The sequence below is a fragment of the Gallinula chloropus genome (assembly GCF_964237585.1).
Source record: "Gallinula chloropus genome assembly, chromosome: 4".
Lineage (NCBI taxonomy): Eukaryota > Metazoa > Chordata > Aves > Gruiformes > Rallidae > Gallinula > Gallinula chloropus.
The window spans coordinates 58,727,084-58,740,808 of NC_140088.1; the positions used below are offsets into that span (position 1 = coordinate 58,727,084).

The 13,725-nt window shown below is 37.6% G+C and overlaps 1 protein-coding gene across 1 annotated transcript in view; it reads right to left on the bottom strand.

Annotated features, from left to right (window-relative positions):
- The window catches only part of FREM3 (FRAS1 related extracellular matrix 3), a gene marked incomplete at both ends in the record, with an annotated part of 56,375 nt that overhangs the window by 36,124 nt on the left and 6,526 nt on the right, over window positions 1-13,725 (bottom strand). The window contains one exon of the mRNA XM_084263248.1: window positions 13,286-13,375. Coding sequence (XP_084119374.1) covers window positions 13,286-13,375 — 90 coding nt within the window. The remainder of the gene's footprint in view (window positions 1-13,285; window positions 13,376-13,725) is intronic.

Sequence of the window (13,725 nt, forward strand, 5' to 3'; positions counted from 1 at the left end):
AGTTGCCCACATAAAGAACTAATAAGTCTCTGTCTTCCACTTGCCTGATGATTACCCACATAATGAACAGAAATTTCCAAAAAAGACTACTTCAGATATTTAAGAAGCCTCTACTTTCTGAAACAGACAATTTAATAAAATAGAAAATTGTATCCTGCAAGGATTTTGTTTTGGGTTCATTTTGGTTTGGTGTTTTTGTTAAAAACTGTGTTGGTTAACATTTGTCTTTTAAAATAAAAACCACACTTTGCTCTATAATTATGTACTTCTGCTACAGAAGAGTGACAACGTGAGATTAGCTGAATAAGCACTGAAACTAGGATTAAAGGTTCTCATTCTCTTCAAGTGCCTGGTTGACATCTAATCAAAATCACTCATTTTCTCATTTGCTTTAATGTTGCAAATACTAATTATCTATATGGATACTGCCTCAAACTCTTGAAAAGTGTAGGGCAAAGTCCAGCAAAGGATCCTCTTACTAACCGGAAACAACTCTAGATTACACATTGGAAGTAATTCCAGTAATTAGTGAGGTTACAGCTGCATAAAACCTAAAAGCCTGCAATCAATTTCAATACATAGTTACAATTTGGAATTAATTTGTGCCTTTGAACAAAAAGAATGCAAGTCTTTCCTCAACAATATGAAAAAAGCATTGCAGAAAATAGATTTCTGAACAATCACCTTAGTTATATACTGAAGCCTAAACCTATTTACCAACTAGAATATTTTAAGCATTGCTCTATTTTGCTCTTTGACTGTTGTTTTGGTTGATATTCTATTGCTGCGTATAGGCTGGTAAAAGACTGAAATCATAATTCACACGTGCTTCTTGGTGACAACTCCCTTATAGAAAACAAAAAGGCTTCTTTTTATCCTAGTAACATCCCAACGAATGACAATATTTCTGCTGGAAAAAAACCTTTTCAGTGTGATTATTCTATTTCTGCTAGTCTTTCCTGTGGCTGTTTGCTTCACAGCCTTCAGCTCTTGACAGACTTCAGTGGTTTAGGGGAGGTTTTACTCCTGCTTTTTACAAATAATGCTGAACAAATAATGTGTGCTCCAGATTAACAGAGACATGTCAGGTTAGAAATAAAACACTGGAAACAAAGGGAAACTGAATTAAGACTAGATTAAACTTGCAAGGTTTACAACATGAAAAAAACTTCGATAATGAATTCATGATAAACCAGCCAATTTCCTACTAATCATCAACTGCAGTCAAAAGCTAGTTCCCCAGTGTGAACTTACTGACGAACCACTATTTTACATCTGCATTTTCCAGAGAAACAGAAAACACTGAAAATTACAACAAATCATGTTTTAAAAATGGGCCAGTATGAAATTAGATAGTTGCATTTCTACAGTTAAGACAAATGGAGGCACTTCAACAAGGTATTATAATTAACAAGGCCCCTCACTCTTTCACTACAGTCTATCAGCCTTTTCCTGGGCAAAAAGGAAAGCCTTCAAGGGATGTCTCATACCATCAACTTCATAAACCAAAGAAAGCCAGAATTGTTTTTCTCTTGGCAAAGAAAATTTCATAAAAACATCCCAAGTTGCATAAGAGACAGCACTCCATTTTCAGTGTTTTCCTAAAAATACTACCCTAGTTACCCTTACACAAAGGTTGATGGCATGCCAAGTGCTAATAGATCTTGGGGAAAAAGGCTAGATTGGTACAAGGAGGTAAAAGTTTGCCATGTGCTTGGCAAATGGGCCCTGCATGCTATGCAACATAGATTTTCCTCCTGTAACCCTCACAGACAACATAAATATATATTCAGTGATTTTAAATTAGCAAAGAATAGTATATTAATAACCCAGATAGCATGACGCTTTGTTTCTTTTTGCTCTGGTGAAAAGCCCACCTGACCACCACCTCAGGCTTTGGTTTAGCTTGGGTGGTTGGTCATGTTTCTATCAATTCCTTCAAGTGAAGTTATATTTCTTTCCAATTGCAGTTGGCTTTGACTTGCTGCATAGCTAAAATATGCTGAAAGGGATCAGAAAGACAGAAAGCAGCTCAGGGGAATAACCAGTGAAGGAAATAAAAGGAGTGAAAAGTTGGAGAAGCACAGAATCAAGAAAGAACAAAACCCACAGGCTCAGAAAAGGAAGGTAAATATAAATATGTGTGAAAGGAAAATAGTTCCCAAGTCTGGAAAAGATAAAAAAGGAGATGAAAAATACAAATTAGTAACTTTAGCTAGAAAAGTCACAAATGGGACTCATCCCCCTACCACTCAAAAATCTTCAAAAGTTATTGGACAAGATCTGGAAATGTAGAGTTTGTTAGAAACTAGGCAGTTTTTGTTTTTCTTGTGAACAAACTTTATTTTATACTATGGCTCAAGGAGTTACTTTTTCAGAGAAATCATGCTCCAAGAAACTAAAAAAAAACCCCAAACCTCAAAACAATACTCGCCCTTGTCCCAGCTATCTCTTTTTCCTCTGCATTTACATAGACACACTTAGAAAGGTTTTGGTAAATTGTTTTTATTTTTTTTTGGGGGGGGGGGGGGGGGCTTTGTGTGCACTACAGTATCAGGTTGTATTGTAAGGACATTCTCAGTCTGGTATTTGTAAAAATATAAAAAAAATACTGGCTCAGAAGGAACAAGTGGCTGCTCTGAGCAGAGCAGCTAAAACAGCTGCCATTAATCCCTGATCTTCTTTAATCTTTCTTCTTTGCTGGCATGCACAGAAGGTCTAGCATGCTACAGCAGCAGGCAGGCATTCTATTAGATTCCAGAAAATTTTGTTTTCACAAAAGTATTTCCAAGAAACTTTAAATAAATAAACAGACAGCAATAACCTCTGACTGAAAATTCAGAAGTGGATTTACTGTTTCTAATATTATTAATCTCTTTTACATTTTAGAAATTGTTTCTATAAAATTAAAACTGTAAGCACAAACGGCAAAATTAGTAGATGTAAAAAAGGACCAGTTCTTCGCCTTTACTTTTGATGGATTTAATAGATCTTCTTCACCTTAGTGCCTCAAGACCTGAAATAACAGCATAGGCTCCCATCTTAGGAAAAAAACCCCACTTTTTCATGAAAAAGTAATCTCCCTTGTCCTACCCTAAGCAGTTATTTTTATCTGATCTTAAGGAAAATCTAGAGAAACATAAAATTACTGGTGAATCGGCTTTCTTAAGAAATGCACCACTCTGGTCTTCTGAGTAACTTAAGTCTGATCACAACGTTAATTCCATTTTAAGGACATGCCAGCATTTCAAAAGACCTTAGAGTTGACTTTGAAGAACAAAATAATAAAAGAGTAAACAAGCTAGAAAATCACTTAAAAAATCTAAATACAGAGTATATATAAAAAGTGTCTGCTGTATAGTATCAGACTTTTTCTTAGAGTCTATGCAAGGCAAAAATTGCAAAAAATTTTAGGTGTTGGAAGAGGGGGCTAACTATCCAAAGAGCAAAATACAGCTGACAAAAAAGTACACCAAATCATTTTGAGTACGTGTTTCTAAACCAGCGGTGTGGTGCCACAATCAAGCCTTTTGCATGGCCTTTAAACTGGTATTTAATGGGTCTTTTACAAGTCACGCCTAGTTTAAGCTATCATCAAGAAATTTTGAGGCTTTAATGAATCTACATAAAGCTGCTTATACTCGAGATTTTTTTCCTGTTTGATGTGGCTGGACAGGGAGCGGTAAAAGAGCAGGCACACTGTTGGTCATAATTTGAGCTACTTTCATTATTGCAGCTTGTGGTGGAGGGCTGGTATGCACAGGTTGAATTACCTTGTCTTCTGCTTTTAAATCTAATCCAATTATGAGGATTTTGACTTTTCATCCTCCTGGATTCCAAAGAGACCTGGAAGTCAACTAGAAGATTTGTAATTTGAGAATGATAAGCCAGTCCCTACATGAAACACGAGGCGAGCCTCTGCAGCAGAAAACCAGAAGTCATATCCCATCTTTGCCTTCACTTGCCCACCCTTCCCCACGACTGTGGCAGCATGGCACAAAAGCCATGCTCCAATTTTCTGTAGCTATTAGCACAGAGGAACATTGTTTATCCTGCATGGCTGGAAAGGTGTTTTCCACCGACCATGGCTTCCCAGTCCTTGGAGCTTTCCCAGTATATGTATACACTGCAAGAGCTCATACAGAAAATGCGGCTCACAAACTTACTGCTGCTCCAGAAACTCAAGCACAGGAGTTTCATGAGGAGCCCAGGAATTCTTGTTCTGGCAAAAGGGACCATCATTAGCGCACTTCTAAATAAACTGGTTTACCTGGTAGAGGAACGTTGCAATTAATAGTACATTTAGGAGAAAAATCAGCAGAACTTTTATATCACAAGCTTGTCTACTTTTTGACTGCTTATCTAACAGTCTCTATCACGGATAACTACAGTCTAGCCATGACACATCCTATTTAGAAACATTCCCCTGTTCACAAAGAGAAAGTCTGAAAGTGGGGAATTCAAGAAGGACAGATAGGGCCAGGACTAAGAGAATAAGACAGAGCTCCTGTAGAAGGATGTGCACTAGGAAGACAGAAAGACACTCCTTATCAACTACCCAAGGAATTTCCAGTTGATCCTGAGAGTAACTTGATATCATCACAGAGATACAACAAAATTTATTAGAAGTCTTCCCTGTACATAGTCTTACACACTCTGTTATGAGCTAAACCTAACTCCTACTCTTCATTTAATTTAAGAACACATTAATTTTCTTCATGTAACCAGGAAGATCATACAACAAGTGACCCTGAAATCAGGCCTGTGATCCAACAGAGACAGATGAGAAATAAGGGTTTGCTAGCTATTATTTCTCAAACGTCTCTTTGGAAAAACTCAGAAGATAAAGGAGAAAGAAAAAGACAGGTAGAACACAGGAACATCAGAATAGTGGAGTTAACAACAACAAAATATTAAAGAACTGGAATATGCTCCTGAAAGAAGCTGAGTGAGCTTTTCAGTCAATTTTCATAATAATTTTAACAAGTAGAAAAATGAATTTTTGGCTAACTGGTTCTGTGCCAGGAAAAAATCTTCAAAAAAAGGAACGGAGAACACTACCAAAGGAAGCACACTGTCTGCAGAAACTGATGAGTATTTTTAGAAACAATATTTGTAGGTGAAGCTAATACTAAACTCTCACATTTCTGGACTGTATATGGCCTGAAAGAAGTCATGGTAGCCGTGGAAATTTGTTCTTCCACCACTATCCTTTTTTGTATTAATTACAGTAAAAACTATATTCCAAGCAATCAGCTTCATTTTCATGCTTAGGTTAATTACAGTAACTGCCTGCTATTGTAGAAACAGCATCACCAGATAGTTAATTTAATTATTCTAAATTGTGCAGTATTCAGTTTACAATCTATTCATACATTAAAGACTATTGTAGCAGAGAATTCTACCAAAGCTTTGCAGTAACAAACACATTCAAACATTCTGCAAGCTATCTGAACTGATAAACCAGCAAAACTTGGGTGATGAACTCTTCACAACAAATTTCCTTACCCAGTCACCATCTTACATATACTTGTGGTCTGCCCGGGCTTTGATCCTAATCCAACCTGATCCATCTGATCTAGTTTAGGCTTCCACAGTATCAATTTTTTTCAAAGTTATCAATTCATTTGCAAGGAGTCATGCCTGTTACATATGCAAATGATGTGCCAAATCTCCACAATATCCCAAGAACACTCATATACAGAATATGTTTTTTTTTTTTACAATGATGCTTTTATCACAAGAATTTAAGCCCCTTACAGACTTTACAAGCTTTTGAAAGAGCGTTGTGACAAGCATGCTCGATGAACAGTAGTCCAGTGTAGACATGATAAATTAATACAGGGAGTAACAAACCATAAATGAAAGTAGAAAGACTGATCACCAAGATCCATAGATACGTGCCTAAATTCTGGAAAAGTGCCAAGAGGTAGGACAGAACATAAGATACATTCCCTTCATGCTTCACAAACCTTCCCCTTTACTCCCAGGTGAAATATCTGCTTTCCTGAAGTTCATTGTACATAATTATTTTGTAGACCCATAGCAAGACCAGTGGATGAGGAGGGATGATAAAAAAAAAGGTTTCCTGAATCCTCAAGCCACTTGGATGCTGACTGAAGTGCCTCAACTGGGTAATAATGCCCAGAAGCCTTTCCAAGAACCTTACAGAAATTAGTATTTGTCTGAAAAGAATCAGCATTACAAGAAGGGATGACTGCCTCTATCTCCCATTTTTTTGATTTACTGTCCCTGTAACTCCATGACAGTTGTGACTTCTTCACTCATGAAGGCTGCTTGCCCATGTACCTTGTCCTTTGATATCCTCAAAAGGGAGTTCCTGCTGGGTTTCCCCAAGAAGTGTACTTGTTCTGTTTCAAGTGAATAATCATTTTTTATACAATCACATTTCACAGACAATAAAGAGAAGTACTAGAGCACAGTGAGAAGTGCTTATGTTACAAAACTTGGCCAGGACATTCTCTAGGTAAAGGAAGGTAAAGGAAGGTAAAGCAGGTACCTGAAACAAAAGCAAGAATTTCTGAATACAACTTTGCTCACTTCAGCTCACACAGTTCATGAAATTGGTAGGTTGTCCTTGGTGAGAGCTTCACCATTACTGACACACTGTATCACAATAAAGTTTGGTAGTAATTTTGTGACATGGCAAACAAGTGGTACCCATGCCATTTAGTTATGGAGCAGGTTGAAATTAGGAGATAACTCCTGAAAACGTAAGAAGAGTCAAACTGCACAAGTAAATAATTTCTACTGAACAAAAACAATGACCAAATTATTGAATGTGGTACACAAAGGAGAAGAATGGTATCTTCCACCTATGGAGGTACTGATTTGGCAAGTATTTCCTTTATGCTAATCATTGATTCTACAGAAAAGTTCACAACCTAATTAAGTAAATGCAGGCAGATTAACTGGTGCATATTTAGTTTTTAATGTTTCTTGTTAAACTTCTGTCCTAGGAACTACATTACTCAGTAAAGAAAATCTTCAGCTCTGGGCTGAAAGGATCCCCTGTCATCTGCTAAGGTGAACTGAATCGAAAAGGAATCTCTAACCTGTCAGTGGCAGGCTAGAGTAAAGGGTGTCAGCTGAACTTGCAGTCTCCTTCCCAACAGCTCAGTCACTGCCTGTGACTGCGCTAGCATACAACAACAACAACAACACAGTTATCTCATGCCTCACACTGATCAAATTCGCTAACAGTTTAGTGATATGCTTCAGTCATGATAACGATGATGTAGTGACTATGCATTGCAATCTCACAGAACATAAAGTCATAATTACCACCTGGATTGGAAAACTCCACAATTCTTTCAAGTGAATCACAAGCCTGATTCTGAGGTAAACTATTGAGGTTTGAACTGCCTAGTTACACAAAGTTCACTATGCTGGGATAAGATCAAAGTGATGTAGATACATACAGCTGAGTGGATGTACATGATAATCTTAAAAAAGGCTGCTCTTCATAGGTTTGTTCTTCAAGTGGTACTTATCACACAGCTACAAATGCAATCACTGTCTCAGAGAACAAGAAGTCTTTGAATGTCTCCGGCTCTTTTAGGAGAAAGCAGGAAAAAAGATCAATGGATGCATTCATTCTATCCAATACTCCTGCATACCCATCCTAAGCAAAATATAATTTCAGTTATACTGTTACATGGTCAGTGCCAAAATGTATTACATTACATAACTGTCAAACTAAGTAGAGAGGAAAGATATATTACCAAGTTTATCATTCTCTGTGCAAAAATAACATCATGACTGACAACACACATGTTCAATGCACAAAGGATGCAATTATCTTATGCTAATCATAACCCAGAAGTACAGAGCTTTCAGCCCTCTACATTTTCCAAAAGATAATTTTCCATGTGTGCTAACATGAGATAAAAACTACCCATCCATAATGCAAATGGTAGCTTTAATCATAAATTAAGTTCCTCCCTTGAATCAATGCTCTTCTGCAACATAATTTAATATGCTTGGCATTTCAGGTCCCTGAAGAAGTGGAGGCTTCACAAGTGAGACCTTGGCAATGTTGTAAATCAAGGATCCGTGCAGGAGATTTATGTTATAGTCTGACTTTTGAAATATTCCAGCTAGAGGCAGCTGACTGATCCATAGTTTGAATATGCAGGGTTCATAAGCAGGATGATGTCTTGGGAAGTTATGGCCTTCATAATTCCCCATTTTACATCAATATGTCAAAACCAGGCAACACAGTTCATTGTACAGGCAGCCCTTAGGGAAGGCTTCTTTAAGTGCCACACTAAGTAGAGGCTGAGGCTGAACAACAGACAGTACCTTTGAGAGGTGAGAAAGAGCTTTGCCATCCAGGGATGATAAGAATATATTATTCATTTCTTATCTGCGGTTTCAAAGAACTGTCATAAACTTCCATAACATCAGGAAAAGCAGCTGTCTAGCTTCAGAGATATTTCCTTCCTCAAAAAGGCTAATGTGACTGCTGCTGACCTGTGGAGCTTCATAACAAAGGGAAATACACACTAAGGCGGCCATAAGCCAGAGTAATGGACAGGAACATGACTGACCAGGGAAAGTTCAGTCTCATCACTGGTGCCAGTTAAGTTTAAAGAACATGTGAGAAGTCAAATACCTTAAGAAATATTTTCCCAGTCACAACATTGAAAGTAGAAAATCTTGCATTCTTCCTCCCCATCCCAGCAGTGATCAACCAGCCAGGATAAGGTAGTGCAGGTCCTGCTTTAGGAAGACCACAATGGGTATTCCCTTTGCCTACATGAAAGATGAAGCTAACAAGGGAGGATCATAGAATGGCATGGGATGGAAGGGACCCCAATGATCATAGAGTTCCAACACCCTGCCACAGGCAGGGCCACCAACCTCCAGGCCTGGAGCTATACAAGGTTGCCCAGGGCCCCATCCAACGTGGCCTTGAACACCTCCAGCGACGGGGCATCCACCACATCTCTGGGCAGCCTGTTCCAGCACCTCACCACTCTGTAAAAAACTTTCCCCTAATAAAATCTGGGACCATCTTCATCATGATGACTACTATCAATGAAGCCACTGTGAGCCTCACAAGTTCTAGGAGACTCAAGAGACTTGCCTTTTGGTACAACTCCCATATAACCTCCTTTGGAAGATGCTGCTTTGGAGCAATGTCTGGTCTGCACACTCTGCCCATTCAATTACCTTTACTTAATTTTTTGTAGATTAATAACAATACTGCGATGCATTTTCTAATCGTTCAGAACAGCTGACATGTAAGAACTAATAACAGGCTGAAGGAAATGGAACATAATTGATATCAAAGAGGTTAATGTAGAGAAGGCCAGTGCTGATACAGACGGTGAACCTCAAGGAAATTTAGGTGAAACCAGATAACAAGTTTGCAACTTGTCACTATTTCAATTTCCATTTTGCACAATTCAACTTGAGCACCAAACATCTGAAACTGAGCCCCACATTATCCTCAAAACATCTTGAGTACTGTAGAAGATGCATGTTGAACAGAACAAACAGATTTGTATTCTCAGACAGGCATATTATATGGAACAGGTTTCTTTTTCTCTTTTTCTTCCCCTGACTTCTAGATACTGACAGAAAAAGGAATCACCATACTTCTGTGAATATATCATGCACATAAATGGCACCTTTTCTTCACAAACAAGTTCCAAGACAATCTTGAAAGTTGGTAACATCAAGGGAGCTTGATGTTCTAACCCTGAGACTGGACTTGTAAACAACAAATTGGGCCTATCGCTACCGTTAACACAACGACCTGGGACCACATCAAGCAGAATGCACAGAACAAATTCACACTAAATGTTTCTTTCTACAGAGCTACCCCTTAGTAGCTAGAAGTAAAGAATACAAGATTTTCTTTATTATTTTATGGAATGCAAATGCTCTTTGGTGTATTTTGATAGGATTCCTCTATCCAAATTCTGCTTTAGAATCACATTCTGCACAAGGTTGGAAAGCATCCTGAACTAGTCCTATGAAGTTCACATCAGCAAAACATTGTAGTTTTCAGTATCCACAAGTTCTCATTCCTCTTTTGGCAACAGTAATTAAATCAAGATCTAGAGGGCAAAAATGACAGGACTGCCAAAAGGTTAAGTATACTAAAAAACTATGAAATAAAAAGGTGAGCTCTACAGGTAAATAAAGGAGTTACTTATACAAACTATCACTGAACATAAAGCTGATGGACAGGCATTGGACTAACAAAGTATAACTAAACTGATTGTTGCATGAAAATTACAGAGGAAAAATAACAAACACTTCCAAAATCAAATATGGTAAAATAAAAAGTAACCACTCTAGGTTTACTGCACATCATTGCTTCACTAAAAATCTTTGAACAAACTTAACAGTATGTTACCTGTGTGCTTACCCCAGGAATACATCACGAAAACCAGCTGAACCTTAGCTACTTTGTGTTCAATTTGTACCCACATTTGGTCTGTGAAATGAACTGCAAGCTCAACACCGAACACTCACAATTCAGAGCTGTCAGCATGCACAAATAATTAGTAAGGTAAATTTCTAGTACTTCTGCCCAAGTCTTCAGTTTAATGGCAGGAATGAGAACAGTTTTGTCAAATTAGAAGGATCAACTTTACCAAAAGCTGCCAGCCATTCTTTCTTACATATCCCCTGATAAAGGTTTCCCAACAGCTCAAATAGTAGATCAAGTAGTCATCCAGATGAAGAACCAAAAAGATTCTTTCGTACATTCAAGTTAAACAAAATGCTACCATTCAGAAGTATAGTCTGCTATTACAGGATGACACTTATGTTTGGAAGAACCTGATTGTGGTTTTGCAAGGGAAGTGACAAGACAGAGGAAAATACGTGCATTTTCTCCTCAAATTTGGCACACACACACTTTGTTGTTCTGTTTCCATTTAACAAAATCAAATACTTGAAAGAGGATTTTAGAAAGTAGACCATAAAAACATAGAAAATAGGCTTTCTTGAGTGTTTCTGTAGTTGTTGCAAATCATATTAAAGAATTGCTTCTTCTCTCCTCCTGCTAGGTCTTTAGATATTTTTTTCCCAATAGATATTATAGTTGTGCCTTCTTCCAGGCACTCCCTTGGGATGTAAATGCCCGAGGTTATATGTATAATGTATTTCTAAGCACTGCAGCCAGCCAAAGACTAATCCAGATAGAATTTATTTTAAAAGCATTTCTTTGTACTACAGCAGTAATGACAGCATTGGCTTTTCAACTTCTTTCCCGCATCAAACAAGTTTTAAGTGAATTTCCAGATGTTGCTTGCACAGAACACCTCCCTGTAGCTGTGTACTCTTCCCATAGTTGCACCAGTCACATCAGTATACAACAGCCCTTTGGTCAGTTCATACTGTGGTTACAAGCATGGCTGTGCACATTTATTGCCACAGCTTTTTCTTACTCTGTTGATACATGGAACAGACAGATGATGAAGTAATCTAGCTGAAAGAATGATTCCATTTAGCAGAGACTGAAAGCGCTGTTAATAAAAACATCTAGTAACCAACTCCCTTGGTGTCACTGAGTGTATAAGGAATAGAAATTGCCATCTGTTCAGTCATCTCGTTCCTTTTTCCCCACTGCTTCTCATCATTATATTACTTAGTCACACCACAATCAGTGAGAGACTTGTATATTGATCAAGTGACAGCAAAACAAGATGTCTGAAAGAAACAAAGGTAGCAAATCACAGCATCTTCCTCTGTGCGCTAAATGAAACACAGGCAAAAGTAGACAAAGAAGAAATCTCCAATCTTTCTTAATTTAACAGCCTCATTTGATTTTAATCGCATTGGTTGCACACTTCAAAAAGAGCTAGAAAATAATGGGCTTGTGAAATCTAGCTTGTTTTTTCCATCCCCCTCAGCTGACCAATGTTCAACCTTTTTCTTTCACATAGCCAGAGGAAGCGCAGCGCAAACCAAAAGCCATTTCCAGACTGTCACAGCTTTGCCCCCTAATTACTCTACTGGCTCCTACAAGAGAAGATCTTTCTGACTGTAAAGTTGCCGAGGATACAAAGTGCCAGCCATGGGGAATGGGCTAGTGCATTCTTTGCTTATGAAACAGGTCTTCGAGTTTCCTGAAGCCCAGTGTAAGGAGAAATGAATGAAATTATTTGCTTATCCAAACCTTAACTAGAAAGGAAATAATTTCCTTCAAGCTATGAATACTGTGCACGTCCCCAGCTGCCTACTATTCCATCTTTATTTGGGAGCATGAGAAACTTGTTCCTGGCAGGATCACAATGAACCACAGATGGGGTTGAGCTAATAATGAAAATGTTTTTAATGTCCTTGAAACTATATAATCTTTCATATATGAACAAAGGGTCATTATCAGATGACTGGCTATGAATGTTCAATTACTATGTGGATAATTAGAAAAGAAACAAGTTGCGTTTCATTGCTTTGCTAACTGATACCCTCAGTGCACTGTCTGCAAACAGGAAGCATTGCCCAACAGATAGGATAACACTGAAAGTAATTCCAAGGCACTCACGTTCATCTTCAAGTCATAAAATGAACAGCTTTATTGAAGCTAATCAAAATAAAGCAAACCAAAGTATGAGATAGTTCTTAATCCATAAGAGAATGCTTATTTCTGAGGCATATACTTATCTGTAGCTGGATAAGTTTACAGCAAATGGGGGACATAAAACTACAATGATTTATACTGCTATAAGAACAGAAATAGACCGATAATAGATAGTCTACTGAAGCCTTTGAAACAATAACAATCTATGCAAAACAAGGATGTGCTTCCATATAAATAAGAGCAAAATGGACCTGTCCAGTCTATCTTATAATTTTGCCAGCCTTTCAGCCATGATCTAAATCAACTGAACTTTCCTTATTTAAGAGAGGTTAGCATTAATTTTCTCTATTTTCTCTAAATTCAATAGTTGGATGCAATTCCCAAACAATCAACACCCACCTTGCATGGTTGAATTTTTGTAGCAGGCACAGCTAACCCTGAGGTTGTCACTGCCAACAGTCCTCAACAAAGACCACTGAACAAACAGCATTTTGAAAACAGTATAAACCATTAAGAGTTCATAGCTTGGGTAGCAGTTTGCATTAATTGCGACATTATATGTTAAAATTAATAAAATATCCTCATTTGTATTCCTATGCATTCATGGCACTTTTACATATTACTTAGAAATAATAGAGGACTTTTTTATTTAAAGTGAACAGTCTTCCAGATGGTATAATTCTAAGACACGTATATAATTAAGCATCTTAACCTTACCATTGTCTTCAATAGAGAAATAGAAGATGTCACTGGTAGCATTATCACCTTCCTTCAGGATGTAGCTGATCTTCATTTCATCAATATCAACTAGGAAAAGAACATGCTAAATAAACCATCATAAAATTTTACTTCAGAATATAGAACATAATTCATTCTGCCTTTACTAATTGATTACTTCCTAATAAGTTGGCCAATTTGTGGATAAAGAATTTCAGCAACCAAACCTGTATAAGGTGGCATGGCTTCTTACACTGGCCTACACTCAGCAATGCAACATAAATTTAGTTATTAGCTCAAAGAACAATGGTGAAAAGACAGTGAGATAGTATTTAAAAATAAATGTTTATGGTAAAACTGAAGTCGCATCCTTGTGTCAGCACACAAAGAATTACTTTGCTGTAACTAAATTCAACTTATTCTAAGTAAAGATCTGCATT